General features: G+C 38.4%; 1 protein-coding gene across 3 annotated transcripts in view; it reads right to left on the bottom strand.

Moving 5' to 3' along the window:
• Positions 1–22,211, bottom strand: part of LOC131102391 (CUGBP Elav-like family member 3) — a 32,365-nt gene that overhangs the window by 5,557 nt on the left and 4,597 nt on the right. The window contains exons 3-11 of one of the 3 annotated variants that reach the window (XM_058048034.1): positions 20,554–20,636; positions 6,939–6,987; positions 5,371–5,499; positions 3,730–3,809; positions 1,847–1,990; positions 1,618–1,762; positions 1,386–1,535; positions 1,254–1,313; positions 82–186 (exon numbers count right to left, since the gene is read on the bottom strand). In XM_058048034.1, coding sequence (XP_057904017.1) covers positions 82–186; positions 1,254–1,313; positions 1,386–1,535; positions 1,618–1,762; positions 1,847–1,990; positions 3,730–3,809; positions 5,371–5,499; positions 6,939–6,987; positions 20,554–20,636 — 945 coding nt within the window. Of the gene's footprint in view, positions 1–81; positions 187–1,253; positions 1,314–1,385; positions 1,536–1,617; positions 1,991–3,729; positions 3,810–5,370; positions 5,500–6,938; positions 6,988–20,553; positions 20,637–22,211 lie in introns of all 3 variants that reach the window. The other 2 variants (XM_058048035.1, XM_058048036.1) reach the window with 2 other exon arrangements.

Here is a 22,211-nt window from a genome sequence, read left to right as displayed (position 1 = left end):
AAGTGGTAAAACAGCATCATTGTTTTGTACTACTAGGCTAAATCCTTAGCAGTACTACTAATATAAGAACTTCTTTTGGACCTTCACGCTGCTGGAGCTGCTGAGGCTGCTGTGAGGGCTGAGCTACCAGAGCGGGCTGGTGAGGGAACGGCTGCCCCACCAGGCTGTAGGCGGCTGGATAGGTGGCTGCGTGGGGTGGGAGTGGGGGGGGGGGGAACACAGTAAGGGACAGCAGTGTTGAGCATCATTACAAAACGATAATCATTATATTATATTATATTATATTATATTATATTATATTATATTATATTATATTATATTATATTATATTATATTATATTATATTATATTATATTATATTATATTATATTATATTATATTAATAATAACTTTAAAGAATTATATTCGTATTTTTTTACAAAGTTCGTTTTACAACAGTATTTTATAATTAATTATAATAAAAATCAGAACATTTCTATTAACATTTACATATGTAAAATTGCTACAATTGATTAAAATTATTCAAAACAATTATACAGTAATTATTATAATTCACAACCTATTATATTGAGACAATATTGATTTCAATGTTACATTAATTTTACACACCATGTTTTAAAACATAATAATCATCATTTTTAATTATTAAATAATGATTTAATATCATACAAATAATTTAAAACAATTATATTATTGTAAAATACATTTTAAAATACTACAAATAATTTAAAATAATTATATAATATATTAAATCATTATATAATTATATATAACAATTATTTTACAACAGAATATTGTATATACTATATTAAATGATTATATTATGTAAAATAAATACTCTGTATGAAAACCAGAAATGAAATATTGATTTTAATGTTACATTAATTAATAATAATCATTTTTCATTATTATTAAATAATGAAGCAATAAAATTTAAAATAATTATCTAAAATGATCAATTTCAATGTTAATATAATTGTTGGGAATTCATAATTCATGTATAGTGTATGTTTTAAAATCATAAAAATAATTTAAAATATTATATTATTGTAAAATACATTTTAAAATAGTACAAATAATTTAAAAATAATTATATAATATTAAAAATAATTATATAATTATATAATAATTATTTTATAACCAAATATTGTATATGTTATATTAAATTATTGTATTATGTAAAATAAATACTCTGTATGAAAAACAGAAATGTATATAAATAAATATAATAATGAATAAATTATTATAAGCACCTGTGTAGTGCTGCATGCCTGTGTACGCTTGCTGCAGGGGGTCCAGGACAGGACTCTGAGCTGTGACACAAAAACCAGTCCGTCACCGGTCGCTTGATTATCACCACACTCCGAATACCATGCGGCGCTTACCCTGATAGGCGTGGACCCCGTTGGTGTACAGGGTCTCGGTCGCCGATTGGGTATTAGGTGGCGCCGGCACAGAGGGGTAGCTGCTCAGTGCAATTGGGGGAGGCAGAGCAGGAACCGGCGTGGCTGCGATGGAGGGCGGAGTGCTTGTCCCTGTAAAAAAAAAAAAAAATGTATCATCTCATATTTCAAGCATCTGAGTCATGAGTCTGGCATCTCTGTTTTAGGGGTTTACCTGAGGAGGGGGTGATGGATGCGATCGGCGTGGCGATGATGCTGCTGGGGTTGAGGGCGGCCAGCTGTTGCATCTGAACGGCCGCCACCGTGGCAACAGGAGAGAGGTAGGCTGACTGGGCCACCAGGGCCTGCTGCTGCATCAACTGCACGGGTGAAGAGATTTGAGATGTTGTATTGATTGTAAAGTAAAACAAAAAAAACAAAAAAAACGAGTAGACGCGGCTCACAGCTTGCGCGTAGGCGTTGTAGGCCCCGAGGTGCAGGGTCATGGGACTGATGACTCCCAGCTGAGAGGCCACCTGCTGCATCCGCCGAAGCCCCCGCTCCTTCTCCGAATCGGCAAACTTGACAACCAGGCTGGACGAGGCTCCCTGAGATGGACGAAAAAACTATCAAAACACGCCACTGTACACTTTAGCTTTGTGGTTAGCAATGTCACAGGTGTTAGCAATGACATTAGTTATTTGGTGTAAGTTTGGTACATAGTGTTATCTTGTTAGGTGCCAGGATGCTAACTGTTAGCATGTTAGCTATTTTACTCATGTCAAAATGCAATGGATGTAATGGAAGAACATAGCAGAACCGCCTCAGTGATTTTGGTACATAGTGTTATCTTGTTGGGTGCCAGAATGCTAACTGTTAGCATGTTAGCTATTTTACTCATGTCAAATGCAAATATTTATATTGCGTAATGAACACTGTAGAACTGCCCTAGCACTTTCTGTACATGGTGTTATCTTACTGGGTGACAGCATGCTAACTGTTAGCATGTTAGCATTTTAGCTATTTTACTCATGTCAAAATGCAAATATTTATATGGCATAATAGAAGAACACAGCAGAACTGCCTCAGCGATTTTGGTACATAGTGTTATCTTGTTGGTGCCAGAATGCTAACTGTTAGCATGTTAGCATTTTAGCTATTTTACTCATGTCAAAATGCAAATATTTATATGGCATAATAGAAGAACACAGCAGAACTGCCTCAGCGAGTTTGGTACATAGTGTTATCTTGTTGGGTGCCAGAATGCTAACTGTTAGCTTGTTAGCATTTTAGCTATTTTACTCATGTCAAAATGCAAATATATATATGGCGTAATGAAAGAACACTGCAGAACTGCCTCTGCGAGTTTGGTACATAGTGTTATCTTGTTGGGTTCCAGAATGCTAACTGTTAGCTTGTTAGCATTTTAGCTATTTTACTCATGTCAAAATGCAAATATTTATATGGCGTAATGGAAGAACACAGCAGAACTGCCTCAGCGAGTTTGGTACATAGTGTTATTTTGTTGGTGCCAGAATGCTAACTGTTAGCATGTTAGCATTTTAGCTATTTTACTCATGTCAAAATGCAAATATTTATATGGCGTAATGGAAGAACACAGCAGAACTGCTTCATCGATTTTGGTACATAGTGTTATCTTGTTGGGTGCCAGAATGCTAACTGTTAGCTTGTTAGCATTTTAGCTATTTTACTCATGTCAAAATGCAAATATTTATATGGCGTAATGAAAGAACACTGCAGAACTGCCTCAGCGAGTTTGGTACATAGTGTTATTTTGTTGGTGCCAGAATGCTAACTGTTAGCATGTTAGCATTTTAGCTATTTTACTCATGTCAAAATGCAAATATTTATATGGCGTAATGGAAGAACACAGCAGAACTGCTTCATCGATTTTGGTACATAGTGTTATCTTGTTGGGTGCCAGAATGCTAACTGTTAGCATGTTAGCTATTTTTTCTCATATCAAAATGCAAATATTTACATAGCATAATGTAAGAACAACTGTTGAACTGCTTTGGCACTTTTAGTACACAGTGCTAATTTGCTTGGTATAATGATGCTAACCATTAGCGTGTTAGCATTCAAATAATGTGAAAGTGCAAATATTTACATAGCGTAATGGAAGAACACTGTAGAACTACCTCAGCAGGTTTGATAAATAGCACTACCTTGCTTGGTGCCAGCATGCTAAATGTTAGCATTTAGCTATTTTACTCATATAAAAATGCAAATATTTACATAGCATAATTTAAGTACACATATTATGGTATATAATGTTGTCTTGCTAGGTGATGTTACTGTAACTGCTAGCATGTGTTGGACTCACTGGTAGTGTACGGCTCCCATGAAGAGCGTTGATAGCAGCCTGGGCCTCGGCGTTGCTCTGGAACTTGACAAACGCACACCCTAGACGGGACAGCACACCATCACACACTGGATAGGTCCATTTAAAAATACATTTGGCGCCGCCCTTAAAATCGAGAGCTTCATCAGTAACCCCGGCGTCATTAAACACGGTCCAAGAAACATGCATTGCTTCATCAATCACAGCCTGTAAAGCACCACTCGCGTCATTAGCAATGACCCATAAAACCTATTGCACCATTAGTCATGCTTGGGGCAACAGACGCAGGAAGTGCCTTGCGTCTGCGTCGGGAGCTGTCGGCGCACTTTGATTTACATGGCAAATATCATTAGCTTTATTACGCACAATCATCACTCCCGTTCACGTCCCAAAACGCCGGAGGCGAGTGAGCCGTCGCTCCTCCGGTTGTAATCATTTCATCTAACTTAGTCATCAGCTTACTTAGCTTTAATTCAAGAAACAATACAAGCAGTTGATGTTTGCTAAATACAAGGATGAAGAGTCTTGAACCAGTCATGATGTGCTATATATATCACTATATTGACACTTACTATGGTACCCATTATGGCATTGGATGCTCATATCACCTAGTACTTCGGTACGTGATTTAAAATTAAAATTAAAATTAAAATTAAAATTAAAATTAAAATTAAAATTAAAATTAAAATTAAAATTAAAATTAAAATTAAAATTAAAATTAAAATTAAAATTAAAATTAAAATTAAAATTAAAAAAACAAACTTAAATTCTATTATATATTATATCAAAATTTAAATTTAAATAAAAAAAAATTTAAAAACATAAAAAACCCAAACTTAAATTATAGGGGTAGGATTTAATACGCTTTGCTTCTTCCTACTCCTTTTGGACATGTGGAACTGTGAACTGATTATGGGATGCATTCAATTGTAATCTTATGCATGTTCAAATTAAATAATACCATTACCATTACCAATTAACATAGCATGTTTTTGAAATGTGGGAGGAAACCGGAGTACAGATAAAAACAAATAAAAAATAAAATATATGTCACTATATTGACACTTACTGTGGTACCCGTTATGTCATTGGATGGTCATATCATCTCGTACTTTGGTATGTGACCAAAATAAATTAAAAAAAACATAATTTTTTTTAATTAAATAATTAATAATAAATAATTTATTTTTTTATTTTTTTACTTTTTTAAAAAATTAACATTGTATGTTCTTGGAATGTAGGAGGAAACCGGAGTACAAATAAAAATAGTAGTGAAAATAAAAATTAAAACAATTTTAAATTTTAAAATTTAACAAAAAACAACAAAAAAAAACAACTTAAACTATATTAGGAAAGCAGGAAGTGAACAAATGTAACAGTTACTGATTGTAAAAGTACCAGATGGAGGGGTAGGATTTAATAAGCTTTGCTTCTTCCTACTCCTTTTGGACATGTGGAACTGTGAACTGATTATGGGATGCATTCAATTGTAATCTGATGCATGTTCAAATGAAATAAAACCATTACCATTACCATATTTTACGTGTTTTGTAAAATACACAGGATGAGGTTTTGAGTTCCGTTTTCTCAATGTTTAACCCTTCTCACATTCAGAGTCATTACCTTTGCTGGTGCCGTCCGGTCCACGGAGCACAGTGCACTCCTCGATGCTGCCGAAGGGTTCGAACATCTTTCTCACATCGGGGTCCGTCTGCTGTTTTCCCAGCATGCCCACAAAGAGCTTCCTGTCTTCTAACGAGGAAGGAGGACACCAAGATGGGACGGGAACAAAACAAAACGAGGTATCAGATTAGATTGGAAATGTTTGTGGCAGTGGAGGTCCATTACTTCATGCTAGATGGTAGCATACTGTTAGCATGTTAGCATTTTAGCATTATTTTACTCATGTCAAAATGCAAATATTTATATGACGTAATGGAAGAACACTGCAGAACTGCCTCAGCGATTTTGGTACATAGTGTTATCTTGTTGGTGCCAGAATGCTAACTGTTAGCATGTTAGCTATTTTACTCATGTCAAAAGGCAAATATTTATATGGTGTAATGAAAGAATACTGCAGAACTGCCTCAGCGATTTTGGTACATAGTGTTATCTTGTTGGTGCCAGAATGCTAACTGTTAGCATGTTAGCATTTTAGCTATTTACTCATGTCAAAATTCAAATATTTATATGGTGTAATGGAAGAACACTGCAGAACTGCCTCAGCGATTTTGGTACATCGTGTTATCTTGTTGGTTCCAGAATGCTAACTGTTAGCATGTTAGCATTTTAGCTATTTACTCATGTCAAAATTCAAATATTTATATGGTCTAATGGAAGAACACTGCAGAACTGCCTCAGCGATTTTGGTACATAGTGTTATCTTGTTGGTTCCAGAATGCTAACTGTTAGCATTTTAGCTATTTTACTCATGTCAAAATTCAAATATTTATATGGTGTAATGGAAGAACACTGCAGAACTGCCTCAGCGATTTTGGTACATCGTGTTATCTTGTTGGTTCCAGAATGCTAACTGTTAGCATGTTAGCTATTTTACTCATGTCAAAATGCAAACATTTATATGGCGTAATGGAAGAACACTGTAGAAGTGCCATAGCACTTTCTGTACATATTGTTATCTTACTGGGTGACTGCATGCTAACTGTTAGCATGTTAGCATTCTACCCAAATGCAAGTGCAAATATTTACATGGCATAATGGTACACTGTATATCTACCTCGGCACTTTTCGTAAATAGATACATTTTTATGCTGATATCCCATCCTTACCCACAAATATTTTTTCACCTTGAGTGACAGCTCAAATATCTAAACAATAATATCAACATAAACAACACAAAAATTGGTTGTTTTACATCAACACCATCAATTATTTATCATTTTCACATTTGGAAGTGAACTATGTTTTGTGTTCAGTTGTGTTGTCATCGAATAATATTATACTTTTTTTGAAAAAATAAGAAATCAGCAAATATTATTCAGTGATATTCATATCAATGATCTGGATGTTTATTCAGTCATCATTGTTCCAGCTCTGGAAAAGTCTGCCCCCTAGTGTTATGACAGAGAATTAAAACTAATAACCTCATGAAACATTCTCTCAAGGGCACACGCCGCTACAAAAGCTAAATTATTTGACATATTTGAAGGTAAAATAAAAAAAATAATTACCCCCTCTGCTCTCGCTATCTGCTGGCTTCACCTGGATGGGACGGTTCATCTGGAAAAAAATAACAATGAGACACAGTCAGCTTCATTGTTCAATGCTAAACATGCTAATGCGCCTAACTACCCGTTTGTTGCACACAGGGAGAAGTTCGTTGTTGCGTCATTTTGGATTCAAGTTAGAAGGAACTACCCAGAATTTTACACAATAGCCATGAAGGCATTGTTGCTATTCCCGTTCCTTGACTTATGTAAGACTGGATTTTCAGTGCAGACCCTCTACCAATGATGCATTGCATGAGAAGATGATTGACAGGACAGGAGTGTATATAACTCCTGATGAAAATCAATAAGAGTGATTAAAGTGATTAAGTGATTAATGATGACAGCCTTCCGGTACATTGCGCTATCATGCTGGGTTTTAGCATGTTAACATTAGCTTACCGTGGGTTATGACCCCAGCAGTAGCCCCTCTTAGGGATTATTCTAAAATCAGCAATAAAAGTCTAGTCTGGTGCTTGTGTGTCTCCGCCAACATTACAGTAACATGACTGACACCTAGTGACCAGTGTAGAATACTACATATCATCACAACGTCACAACAGCCTTCCAGTACATTGCACTCATCATGCTAGGTTTTAGCATGTTAACATTAGTATGTTAGCATTGCTAGCATAGTAACATTCGCATACTCGCATTGTTAGTGTCATTGTTATTGTCATGGGTAGATACTTATGTAAACACTACTATAATGCTAGATGTTACCATGCTAATGTTAGCATTTATAGCATGCTAATATTAGCATAGTAGCATTTCTATACGTTTTCATGGGTAGACTCATGATTCACTAAACACTTAGAACTATCGTGCTCGGTGTTAACATGCTAGCATTAGAATGCTAGCAATGCTAACATGCTAACATAAGCATATTATGCGTGGACATACAGCGTGTCACCATTCCCGGCGAGAGCACGCTGGCATTTTTATGTAAACACTATTATAATGCTATATGTTAGCATGCTAATGTTAGCATTTCTAGCATGCTAATATTAGCATAGTAGCATTTTTATACGTTTTCATGGGTAGACTCATGATTCACTAAACACTTAGCGCTATCATGCTAGGTATTAACATGTTAGCATTAGAATGCTAGCAATGCTAACATAAGCATATTAGAATTTTTGCAATTTTTATGAGTATGAACTTAAGCACTTTGCGCTATCATGTTAGATATTAGCATGCTAACATTAGCATGTTTGCATGTTAGCATGCGAATAGTAGCATAGTAACATTTTTATACGTTTTCATGGGTAGACTCATAATTCAGTAAACACTTAGCACTATCACTAGCATTAGAATGCTAGCAATGCTAACATGCTAACTTAAGCATATTGTGCGTATTAAGTTAAATATTTAGGGGAGAAAGAACAGCAAAAATATAACTTCTTAGCATATCTATACAAAATATCATGTAGTGCTTGCATCCTTTCATTCCGATCGTGTGCCATCATTCCAACTTCCATCCTGACAATTGCCCGCCCAAATAAGGACCGCTTCCTGTCAAGCAGCTGACCCACGCGAGATGGCCACAATATGTTATTAGCATCGTAGCCAATGAAGTGCACCACCACTATTCTCTCTCCTCGCCTTCCATCTATGACTCTCTCCCTCTCTAATCCCCAAGTCTATCCTTCCTTCTGCCCCCGTCGCGTAAAACTCGGAAAAGCACACACACACACCCCCACGTGGGATTGGGGAAGTGATAAGATTAAGAACACTCGCCGGCTAATCTGGATTTACAGGAGCACGCAGCAAAGCAACGAGGGGAAGCGCCTGTGATTCAGAGAGGCAGGGATGAGGTGTGCCGGGTTAAAGGGGAGCAGGGAGGAATTGGGAATGACAGAACAAAAGGAAACGGGGGGGGGGGGGGCTTGCGCAAAACAAAGCGGGATTAAACTTCCTTTTCATCCAATGACCAGATGCGGAAATTCAATTTTTCCATTCTTTATTTAGGCTAACCGCTATATGAAAATACACACAGGAGAACACAAAAACAGGGAAGGGGGTTGTTGAGTGAAATCCGGGACAGCATGGCGCATATGGAGAGAATTGAACATGTGTGTGTTAGTGTGTGTGTGTGTGTGTGTAGCAGAGATCCACTCTGCTAAGCGTGGCTTAATGAAGGTCTTAATTATGGAGCTGGTGACATTTCAGCCACTCACTGATCTTGTGCCACTGATTAATCCGCTGTGATCAGTCACCGAGAGACACTATTGATCACTGCATGCATGCACAAAATACCACCAACTCCTGCTGCAAGGGGCCCTGCTGCCTCCTCCTATGTTGGGGGGGTTGGGGGGTGTGGGGGGCGCACACATTGATTGCACCAATTAGTGTTGAAGGAAAGTAGCTAAAGGCTTAAGTCTTGTTATTCCAATGATACACTGGACACTTCATTAGGAGCTTTTTTAATCTTTTAGAGTGGTTCTCAACTGCTGGGTTGGGACCCAAAAGCGGGACACGGATCCATTTTGGGTGGGTTGCAAACATTCATTCATTCATTCATTTTCTACCGCTTATCCTCACGAGGGTCGCGGGGGTGCTGGAGCCTAGGTGGGGTACACTCTGGACTAGCCAATCACAGGGCACATATAGACAAACGACCATTCACACTCACATTCATACCTATGGACAATTTGGAGTCGCTAATTAACCTAGCATGTTTTTTGGAATGTGGGAGGGAAACCGGAGTACCCGGAGAAAACCCACGCATGCACGGGGAGAACATGCAAACTCCACACAGAGATGACCGAGGGTGGAATTGAACCCTGGTCTCCTAGCTGTGAGGTTAAAATATGTAGTATTCAAACCATGTCAAATATGGAAACCATGTGGTATTTATATGTACACGCCACTGTACGAGTCGCTGGCACGCAGCATCAATTTACAAGCATGAGTAGAGCCCTCTAGACATGAAATAACACCCCTATAGTCACCTTTACACTCCCATTACCCAATATGGTACATATAATTCGACATAGAAATAGAACATTTAAGACACAAATACGACTTGTGTATGTTGCTGTACATTGTGTTCCCCTGTTAGGGATTATTATCAAAGCAGTAATACAAGTCTAATCTGGTGCTTGTGTGTCTCAGCCAACATTACAGTAACATGACTGACACCTAGTGACCGGTGTAGAATACTACATATCATAACAAGGTCACAACAGCCTTCCGGTACATTGCGCTATCATGGTAGGTTTTAGCATATTAACATTAGTATGTTAGCATTGCTAGCATAGTAACATTCGCATATTAGCATTCTTATGTTATTGTCATTGTCAAGTGGACACTTACGTATGTAAACACCACTAATAATGCTAGATGTTAGCATGCTAATGTTAGCATTTCTAGCATGCTAATATTAGCATAGTAGCATTTTTATACATTTTCATGGGTAGACTCATGATTCACTAAACACACGGTGTTAACAGGCTAGCAATGCTAACATAAGCATATTCAAATTTTTGCAATTTTTATGAGTATGAACTTAAGCACTTTGCGCTATCATGCTAGATATTAGCATGCTAACATTAGCATGTTTGGTATTGCTAGCATGGTAACATTCGCGTAATAGCATTTTTTCTTGCTATTTTCATGGTTAGACACTTATGTAAACACTACTACTATGCTAGCTGTTACGTTAGCATCGCTAGCATGGTAATATTAGCGTGTTGACAATAGTGCTAAGTGTTTAGTGAACCATGAGTTTTCAAACTTTTTCACAGGGACTAACACCTAGCACTTTCATGCTAGGTGTTAACATGCTAACATTAGGTTGCTAGCAATGCTAACATGCTAACATGAGCATATTAATATTTTTTCATTTTTATGAATTTGAACTTAAACAGACATTTTGCGCTATCATGCTAGGTGTTAGCATGCTAACATAATTATACAAACATTTTTAGAATTTTCAGAGGTATACATTCAACTTTATACACTAAACACAGCGCTATCATGCTAGGTGTTATTCTTTAAGTGATTCAAACCCTTCCATGGTATGTTTCCATGGTCACCTCACAATATGACAACTATGGTGCTTGTCAAACCACTTGGACACCGTGCACCTCTAATGAAATCATAACATAATACAATTTAATATTAGATGAGTATTCAGTAGGCTTCTTAACAGGAAGTGGACAACCACAGTTAAGGACTTCGAACAGATTAGTGCAACAACGTCATCATCCGCCACGTCGTGTTTGAACATCGGCTGGCGACCCACAACAAAGACAAACAGCGAGGCCGTGATGGCGGCGATAAGGAGAAGCCCGGCAGCTGTCCGTCCGCGGTAGATCGAAATTAGAATACACAAGAGCGACAACAGCGGAGTGGAGTGGAGGCCGTCGAGGGGCCGCGGCCACTCCACATCGGCACGGCAACCCTTAGCGACAAACCTCATCGGGCATTGGCCATCGTCATGACAACACTTTTGCGATGAGGACCATCAGGTAAACAGCATTGCACACAGGAGACGAGAGACAAAAAAAAAATAAATAAAACACGTGAGTGAGGACAAAAGGACGTTTCTGGGTCAGGAGATGGAGGGATTAGACGGTCGGAAAGGAAAGTATCGAAAGCAAGATCTCACACCCAAACACATTTCATAATCACCCTACCCCCGCCCCCAACATTGTGAAGGGCTTGTTTACAAAACGACCGCGCGGAGAAAGGCTTCATCAGACATCACGCGGCGCCCTAAACACACACATCCATCATGGCGTTAAAACACACATCTTTCTCCTGGCACCATCTCATGATGCGCACATAATCTTTGTGCTCTGTGATGCCATAGGGGATTTGACTGCATGGGATTATGACATTATTAAATCCATAGATTATACAATCAAATCACAATTTTTTCACAATAATACAAGCACCAAACGTTCATACCGAATACTGTATAAGGGAGTGTAAACACAGCTTAAAGTGTTTTAAGGGTGACATTTTTTGTCTTTCTTTTCTATCACAGGAATGAAAATGTTGCTTCTCTCTCAACCCGGCGGTGCGTCATTCTTGCCTCATTTCTCATCAATTTCGGCGGTCTGCGCTCTGAAGGGCAAATATATCAGCGGAGACCATCTCCTTTGCTCTTTCAAGAACATTTGCAGAATGGAAGGCAGACTTCAAAGTGGGCGGAAAGCGAGCGAGCGAGCGAGAGGAGGGGGAGGGGGGTGTGTTACAAGGGGTGGGGCACAAAGACAATTTTTTTTTTTTTTTTTTCCATCATGGTTGCATCGTGCCGCGTCGCGTAGCAACCTGGCATCCCGTGTCCCGGCTCTTGTCTCCAGGCAACCAAACCTGCGACCATAATCTACCTGCCACCTCCCCCCTTTCGCTCTTCCTCTCCCGTTTCTGCTTCTTTTGCATCTCCGTTTTTTGTCATCGCATTTACACCGGGAATGACGAAGCACAGGTGGAAATCGGTATATTGGAATAATACGAGGGTGCTAAATATGCATTATTGTGGGACAAAGGCAAGCACACACACACACACACATACACAGAAAAGAGAGCATGCAGGCACATATTATGGCAGGCCTCTCGACTCCAGATATCAAACAGATGGACAGCTCGTCAGCGCACAGTTCAATAATATTTCATCACTAATTCAGTCAATTTACTCATTCAAAGATCGTACCCCACTGAGTCGCATGTTAGAGTCCGAAATCATATCACAAATACAGAGCGCAGACCTCCGCCAAGCGCCATAGTTCCACCCGTATTGTGATTTACAACATAAATATCAGTCCTATGTTTATTTTTTATCTATATTTAGATTCTTTGGCCGAGAAAACACACCATGGAAGGGTTTGAATGACTTAAATTATGCTAACACCTAGCATAATTGCGTGTAATTGAGTGTTTAAGCGCCGACCGCTGAAAATGCTAAAAATGTTAGCATAATTATGTTAGTATGCTAACACATAGCATAATAGCACTTAAGTTCATATTCATGAAAATCGCACACAATGCAACATACTACATTACATACATTAGTATACTAACACCTAGAATAATAGTGTCTACCTATGACCATTGCTAAAAATATATTATACTATGCCAATGTTAACATGCTAACTGCTAGTGTTCATATAATTGTCTAAAAAGGGCTAAAAATGATACAATGCTAATGTTAGTATAATAGCTATACTAACACGCTAATGTTAGCATGCTAAAAACAATGCAAGTATGCTAATGTCAGCATGCTACCAACGCTAACACTTAAAATAATAGTCTACCTATGAAAATTGCTTTAAAAAATTATACTATGCCAATGTTAGCATGCTAACACTTAGCATGATACTGCTAATGTTCATATAATTGTTGACCTATGAAAATGGCTAAAAATGATACGATGCTAATATTAGCATAATAGCTATATTGACATGCTAATGTTAGCATGCTAAAAGTCTACCCTTGAAAATTGAAAAAAAATGCAAGTATGCTAACATTAACGTGCTAGCAATGCTAAAATGCTACTGTTAGCATGCTAGTTCCGTGTGATGAAAAGATGGAACCGGAGTCACGGTGTACTCAGTTACAACACAAATATGGCGCTTTCAACGGGGAATCAAACATTAAATATGCTGTATTTAACTCCAGAGTGTCATGCACAGACACACACCAGGCTCATGCCCACCGCCGCCACCGCCGCACCCCACTTTTGTGTGCTCTCTTCTTCCACACAAACATCCCCCCCCTCCCCGAAACAGTTCTCAGTAACAGATGTCTGTATTTAAGAAGATAAACACATTGCCTCGATGCACCACCATCACCCCCCCCCCCCCCCCCCCCCCCCCACTGTTCCGGATGTCAAATGCTCCTTCATGTACACCCCTTCTTGTTCCCAGTTTGTCACCCTTGCATTTGAACACACTTATGCTAATCTGCTCATGTGCGTTCGACCGCATTCATCAACGACTCACTGACATGAAGCTAAAGATCCATGTAAGTCATCACAATTTAGTCATTCGTTTCCTTACCTAAAATGCGGCAAACCTCAATAATCCCGCTTATGTCGACAACCGCTTACGTTGATGTCAGCCGGGCCAGTCCGAGAGGAGCGTCAACGTAAACAGGTAGAAAGGTGTCACTCGGTGAAGGAGCCTTTCAAAACACCCCGATCATTTCTGTTGACATCATTCACTAACTCACCCCGGCTGGTACTCTTAACTGCGTTTGTATAAAATGCGTCAGCCCCCGTGGAAAAAAAAAAAAAAGCAACAGATCTGTACCTTGCCTGAAATCAACTCTCCTGCCCAAGCTGCATCGCAGACTTCGCAAAATGAGCGATTCACTCGCTCAGCCTGATTCACGGGTGCGCAACAAAATTGGACTTTCACTGACTGACGGGTGCTTGACGACTCGAGTTTCAGTGACTCGGGGATGCTAGATAAAGACTCAAGTTTCACTGACTTATGGGTGCTTGGCAAAGACTCAAGACTCACTAACTCTCGGGTGCTTGACCAAGACTGGAGTTTCACTAACTCACCGGCACTCAACTTTAACTGATTCACAGGACTCGAGTTTCACTGACTCGGGGATTCTGGATAAAGACTCAAGTTTCACTGAGTCATGAGTGCTTGGCAAAGACTCAAGTTTCACTGAGTCATGAGTGCTTGGCAAAGACTCAAGATTCACTAACTCATTGGCACGCAACTTTAACTGACTCATGGGTGCTTGAAGAAGACTCAAGTTTCACTGACTCAGGGATTCTAGATAAAGACTCAAGTTTTACTGAGTCATGAGTGCTTGGCAAAGACTCAAGATTCACTAACTCATGGGCACTCAACTTTAACTGACTTTAACTCTTGGGTACTCGACCAAGACTGGAGTTTCACTAACTCACCGGCACTCAACTTTAACTGACTCACGAGTGCTTGAAGAAGAGACGAATTTCACTGACTCAGGGATTCTAGATAAAGACTCGAGTTTCACTGAGTCATGAGTGCTTGGCAAAGACTCAAGTTTCACTGAGTCATGAGTGCTTGGCAAAGACTCAAGATTCACTAACTCATTGGCGCTCAGTTTTAACTGACTCACGGGTGCTTAAAGAAGACTCGAGTTTCACTGACTCAGGGATGCTAGAAAAATACTCAAGTTTCACTGACTTATGGGTGCTTGGCAAAGACGCACGATTCACTAACTCTTGGGTACTCGACCAAGACTGGAGTTTCACTAACTCACCGGCAGTCAACTTTAACTGACTCACTGACTCTGGGATTCTAGATAAAGACTCAAGTTTCACTGAGTCATGAGTGCTTGGCAAAGACTCAAGATTCACTAACTCATTGGCACGCAACTTTAACTGACTCATGGGTGCTTGAAGAAGACTCACGTTTCACTGAGTCATGAGTGCTTGGCAAAGACTCAAGATTCACTAACTCATTGGCACTCAACTTACAACTAAACGACTTTAACTCTTGGGTACTCGACCAAAACTGGAGTTTCACTAACTCACCGGCACTCGACTTTAACTGACTCACGGGTGCTTGAAGAAGACTCAAGTTTCACTGACTCAGGGATTCTAGAAAGAGACTCAAGTTTCACTGAATCATGGGTGCTTGGCAAAGACTCACGCTTCACTAACTCTTGGGTACTCGACCAAGACTGGAGTTTCACTAACTCACTGGCACTCAACTGTAACTGACTCACGGGTGCTTGAAGAAGAGTCGAGTTTCACTGACTCAGGGATACTAAAGACTCAAGTTTCACTGACTCATGGGTGCTTGGCAAAGACTGTAGATACACTAACTCTTGGGTACTCGACCAAGACTGGAGTTTCACTAACTCACCGGCACTCCACTTTAACTGACTCACGGGTGCTTGAAGAAGACTCAAGTTTCACTGACTCAGGGATGCTAGATAAAGACTCAAGTTTCACTGACTCATGGGTACTTGGCAAAGACTGGAGTTTCACTAACTCACCAACACTTTAACTAATTATAGCAACAGTAAAATATGGTGGTGGTAGTGTGATGGTCTGGGGCTGTTTTGCTGCTTCAGGACCTGGAAGACTTGCTGTGATAAATGGAACCATGAATTCTGCTATTTACCAAAAAAAAAACCATAGAACATCATTGCAACAGTAAAATTTGGTGGTGGTAGTGTGATGGTCTGGGGCTGTTTTGCTGATTCAAGACCTGGAAGACTTGCTGTGATAAATGGAACCATGAATTCTGCTGTCTACCAAAAATATCCCACAAGCAACAGTAAAATATGGCGGTGGTAGTGTGATGGTCTGGAGCTGTTTTGCTGCTTCAGGGACCCGGAAGACTTGCTGTGATAAATGGAACCAAAAATTCTGCAAAATCCTGAAGGACAATCTATTGTTGACCTCAAACTGAAACCAACTTGGGTTCCGCAGCAAAACAAGGATCCAAAATAAACAAACATGCAAAAAAATCAGGAAGGGGGCAATTTTTACAGAGCAGGTGACACATTTATTTCAGACGATTCCTCACCCCGCCCCTCCTCAGTCTGCATGCTTACGGCTGACTATGTCCCACACAAGTCACATGTTCCACTCGCTCTCATCCGCACGGCTTAAACCCACAACACCGTCCACCCATCAATACAACTTCCATCAAGCGTTTTTTTTTGTACGCACGTGTGCGTTCTACAGGGGACGCATGAACACAACACAAAAGCAAAAGACACCCCTCATTAAACTGTGTTAGTGTGAACACCTGCCCCCCCCCCCCCCCCCATCTTCCCCCTGCCCCCCCCCCTTGACACATCCAAACACATTTCTCTCTGGTCATAAGACTAAACAGTGATTGCATTGAAATAATGAAGAGCAGGGCATTATGGCAAATATTAATTCAGCTAAGTGAGTTTTGATGAAGGGTAATATGTTGCGGCGCTAATGGAGCAAAGATGAGGACGGCTTGAGTCGTCCACCTCGCCCAGCAGAGACAAATGGTGTTATTGTTCAACAACCGCTTGTTTTAATGTTGGATTAGTGTATGTTTTAGTCTCTCGTGACACATTATTCCCACATCAGACTTCATGCAATTGCTATTTTCATGGGTAGACACTATCACACTATAAACACCGCTATCATGCTAGGTGTTAGCCTGCTAACTTGAGCATGTTAGAATTGGTAGCATTCTCATATTTGAATAGTATCATATGGGTAGACACTTGTATAAACATAAGTATCATGCTAGGTGTTAGCCTGCAACATGAGCATGTTAGCATTGGTAGCATGCTAATATTAGAATAGTATCATATGGGTAGACACTTGTATAAACATGAGTATCATGCTAGGTGTTAGCCTGCAAACATGAGCATGTTAGCATTGGTAGCATGCTAATATTAGAATAGTATAATTTGGGTAGACACTTGTGTAAACATGAGTATTATGCTAGGTATTAGCCTGCTAACATGAGCATGTTAGCATTGGTAGCATGCTCATATTAGAATAATATCATATGGGTAGACACTTATATAAACACCACTATCATGCTAGGTGTTGCTAAAACCTACAGCTAGAATAGTATCATATGGGTAGAAACTTGTGTAAACATGAGTATTATGCTAGGTATTAGCCTGCTAACATGAGCATGTTAGCATTGGTAGCATGCTCATATTAGAATAATATCATATGGGTAGACACTTGTATAAACACGACTATCATGCTAGGTGTTAGCCTGCTAACGTGACCATGTTAGCATTGGTAGCATGCTAATATTAGAATAGTATCATATGGGTAGATACTTGTATAAACATGAGTATCATGCTAGGTGTTAGCCTGCTAATGTGAGCATGTTAGCATTGGTAACATGCTAATATTAGCATATAATCATTTTTTAGCCATTTTCATGGGTAGACACTCAGAAAACACCAGTATCATGCTAGGTATTATCCTGCTAGAGTAAGCATGGTAGCATTGGTAGCATGTTCATATTAAAATAGTAGCATTGTTAGCCCTTTTTAAGGGTAGACACTTATATAAACACAACTATCATGCTAGGTATTAGCCTGCTAACGTGAGCATTTTAGCATTGGTAGCATGCTCACATTAGCATAGTAGCATTTTTAGCCATTTTCATGGGTACACCCTTATACAAACACCACTATCATGCAAGGTATTAGCCTGCTAATGTGAGCATGTTAGCATTGGTAGCATGCTCATGTTAGCATTGTAGCATTTTTATCCATTTTCATTGGTAGACACTTATACAAACACCACTATCATGCTAGGTATTAGCCTGCTAATGTGAGCATGTTAGCATTGGTAGCATGCTCATATTAGCATAGTAGCATTCGTAACCCTTTTTATGGGTAGACACTCAGAAAACACCAGTATCATGCTAGGTGTTAGCTTACTAATATAAGCATGTTAGCATTCGTAGCATGCTCATATTAGCATAGTAGCATTTTTAGCCATTTTCATGGGTAGACCCTTATACAAACACCACTGTCATGCAAGGTATTAGCCTGCTAATGTGAGCATGTTAGCATTGGTAGCATGCTCATGTTAGCATTGTAGCATTTTTATCCATTTTCATTGGTAGACACTTATACAAACACCACTATCATGCAATGTATTAGCCTGCTAAAGTAAGCATGTTATCACTGGTAGCATGCTCATATTAGCATTGTAGCATTTTTAGCCATTTTCATGGGTAGACACTTATATAAACACCACTATCATACTAGGTATTAAATTATATTCTAAATATCATTAAAAATATTATAAAAAATTAATTATGGAAATATTGCGAGAAGAAAACTTATGAAGATTATTTGAAAATAAAGTTGAAAGTTGTAAATTTAAAACAAGTGGGGAAGACTGATAATTATCGGCCCGATATCAGCTTTAAAATGCGGTATCAGTATTAGATTTTTTTCCCGATCTTGAAAAACGAAAAAATGCTGTATAAAACACATACTGTATGTGTTCATTCCACTACACGAAGTACATATATTGGTATCGGACTGATATCGGTATCGTATAAAGTCAACAATAGTGCTTCTGTTATACAGGCCTGGCCATGAGATGCTGATGAGATCCATTATTCTTAGTTTGATGCTACAATTGGATGACAATGACGCCACAGCTGGGAGCAGAAGCAGGGAGGTCTGGTCTGCATGGAGCTAATAAGACGGTTCTGTCTATTTTTTGGTGGGGTTGGGTGGGGGCGGGGGGGTTAGTGAACACAGAAACAGGTTGTGAGCTGCCGGTGGAGTAAAAAGGAGGGAGGGAGGGATGGAGGCCAAGCTATGCTGATCCTCTATGAGAAGTCAAGAAGGTCACACGACTGTCACGCTAACAATGGGATTAGTTTAGTCCCAACCCTACCGCCAGTCTGTCAAAATTGTCCCTAAAATCCCTAAAATAAACAAAGCCGGTCTTTACAAGACACGTTCAAATAAAGTTTCATTTAAAAACGGCATTTTGTGACAAATAAAATAAAAAAAACATGCTAATATTAGAATAGTATCATATGGGTAGACACTTGTATAAACACGAGTATCATGCAAGGTGTTAGCCTGCTAACGTGAGCATGTTAGCATTGGTAGCATGCTAATATTAAAATAGTATCATATGGGTAGACACTTGTATAAACACGAGTATCATGCTAGGTGTTAGCCTGCTAATGTGATTATGTTAGCATTGGTAGCATGCTAATATTAGAATAGTATATGGGTAGACACTTGTATAAACACGAGTATCATGCTAGGTGTTAGCCTGCTAACGTCATTATGTTAGCATTGGTAGCATGCTAATATTAGAATAGTATCATATGGGTAGACACTTGTATAAACACGAGTATCATGCTAGGTGTTAGCCTGCTAACATGATAATGTTAGCATTGGTAGCATGCTAATATTAGAATAATATATGGGTAGACACTTGTATAAACACGAGTATCATGCTAGGTGTTAGCCTGCTAACGTGAGCATGTTAGCATTGGTAGCATGCTAATATTAGAATACTACCATATGGGTAGACACTTATATAAACACGAGTATCATGCAACGTGTTAGCCTGCTTACGTGAGCATGTTAGCATTGCTAGCATGCTAATATTTGAATAGTATCATATGGATAGACACTTGTATGAACACGAGTATCATGCTAGGTGTTAGCCTGCTAACGTCATTATGTTAGCATTGGTAGCATGCTAATATTAGAATAGTATCATATGGGTAGACACTTGTATAAACACGAGTATCATGCAACGTGTTAGCCTGCTAACGTGAGCATGTTAGCATTGCTAGCATGCTAATATTTGAATAGTATCATATGGATAGACACTTCTATAAACACGAGTACCACGCTAGGTGTTAGCCTGCTAACGTGAGCATGTTAGCATTGGTAGCATGCTAATATTAGAATACTATCATATGGGTAGACACTTGTATAAACCCAAGAGGAAGGTTAAGTGGATGTGGATTTCTGCTAAAGGGGAAGCTGGGAGCGCTCGTCATTTTTCCCTTGCGTCACCGTCTGAGTGGATGTCGAAACAAAGCCCCCCCCCCCCGCCTTTTTTTTTTTAACATACATGTGAGCTGGCAAAAAAAACAAAGGCAGCACTCACCCCCGGCAGTGTCTTCTGTTCATGCAGTGCATTCTGGGCTTTGAGGGCGGACTCACGAGCGCAGTACGTCAGGAAGGCACATCCTTGGAAACGAGAAGAAGAGCGCTTGTATAAGAATTTGACATTTTGTGGTGTCGGGTTCGATGGAGAGTTTCTAGGCCGCTAATCAACTGATCAAAACACCATAAAATGACCCGTTTGTAATTTACACTAGTAGCAAACAATTCCTTCAATGTTCCTTCAATGGAACACTGGAGCTTCATGTTGTGCAGGGGCGTCAAACGGTAGATAGCAAGCGGCATCCCTCGTGACTGAAGGTTCTCGTCTGTGTTGTTGGAACAGTAGTAGGGGCAGCCATCATGATCCGGGTTGCTTTTCCGTCAATGGAACAAATGGAGGTATAGCTTGTGCATGGGCGTCAAATGGCAGGTGGCTATGTGTTAAAATAATGTAATAATATTTTCTAGAATAAAGTTAAGAATAAAGTGAGAAGGGCGAGACATGCTAATCTGTTTTGCTGCCACGTTATAAATAAAAGCCTGCCTGAAGCAAGGGGAATGTTATTATTCTCGTGATATTATGACTTTTTCTCCTAATTTTTTTCTCATTTATTTGTGACTTTATTCTAAAAAAAAAATTCGCGGAAATTAAAAGTTTTTCTTGTAACATTTACTGGTTATTCATGTAACATTATGACTTTTTTCTTACAAATTTACAAATTTTTTGTCAGAAATGCACATAGTTTTTTTCCTTTTTACTTTTACGTTTTTACTTTTAATTTACTACTTCATTCTTGTAATATTACGACCTTATTCTTGTAATATTATGACTTTTTTTCTTACAAATTTTTTCTCAGAAACGTACATAGTTTTTTCCTTTTTCCTTTTTCCTTTTAATTTACTACCTCATTCTTGTAATATTAAGACCTTATTCTCATGAATTTACAACTGTATTCTTTATAATAGTATATACTTATATAATTTACACATAATATTTACTCGTTATTCTCGTAATATAACTTTTTTTCATAAATTTATGACTTTTTTCGATTTTATAAATTATTATAACATATTATTATAACTTTTTTTCATAATATTACAACTTCATTCTGGTAATTTTATGACTTTTTTTCTCATAAATATATTACTTTATTTTCAAAAATTCGAATAAATTTACTTGTAATATTTACTCATTATTCTCATAAATTCTGACTTTTTTTCTTTTAAATATACAAAGTTTTTCTCACAGATTTACAACTTGTCTTGTAAATTTACAACGTTTTTTTCTTGTAAATTTGCGCCTTTTTTTCTCGTAAATGTACTACTTTATTCTTGTAAATATACTACTTTATTCTGGTAATATTACAACTTTATTTTCATAATTTTATTACTTTTTCTCGTAAATTTAGGACTTTATTTGTAAATATACTACTTTATTCTGGTAATATTACAACTTTATTTTAATAATTTTATGACTTTTTGTTTTTAGTAAATTTAGGACTTTATTCTTGTAAATATACAACTTTATTTTCATAATTTTATTACTTTTTTCTAGTAAATTTAGGACTTTATTCTTGTAAATACACTACTTTATTCTGGTAATATTACAATTTTATTTTCATTATTTTATGACTTTTTTTTTAGTAAATTTAGGACTTT

Source organism: Doryrhamphus excisus, chromosome 14, assembly GCF_030265055.1.
Source record: "Doryrhamphus excisus isolate RoL2022-K1 chromosome 14, RoL_Dexc_1.0, whole genome shotgun sequence".
NCBI lineage: Eukaryota > Metazoa > Chordata > Actinopteri > Syngnathiformes > Syngnathidae > Doryrhamphus > Doryrhamphus excisus.
Note: the sequence above shows the minus strand (reverse complement) of the source record. Positions and strands in the feature narration are given on the sequence as shown.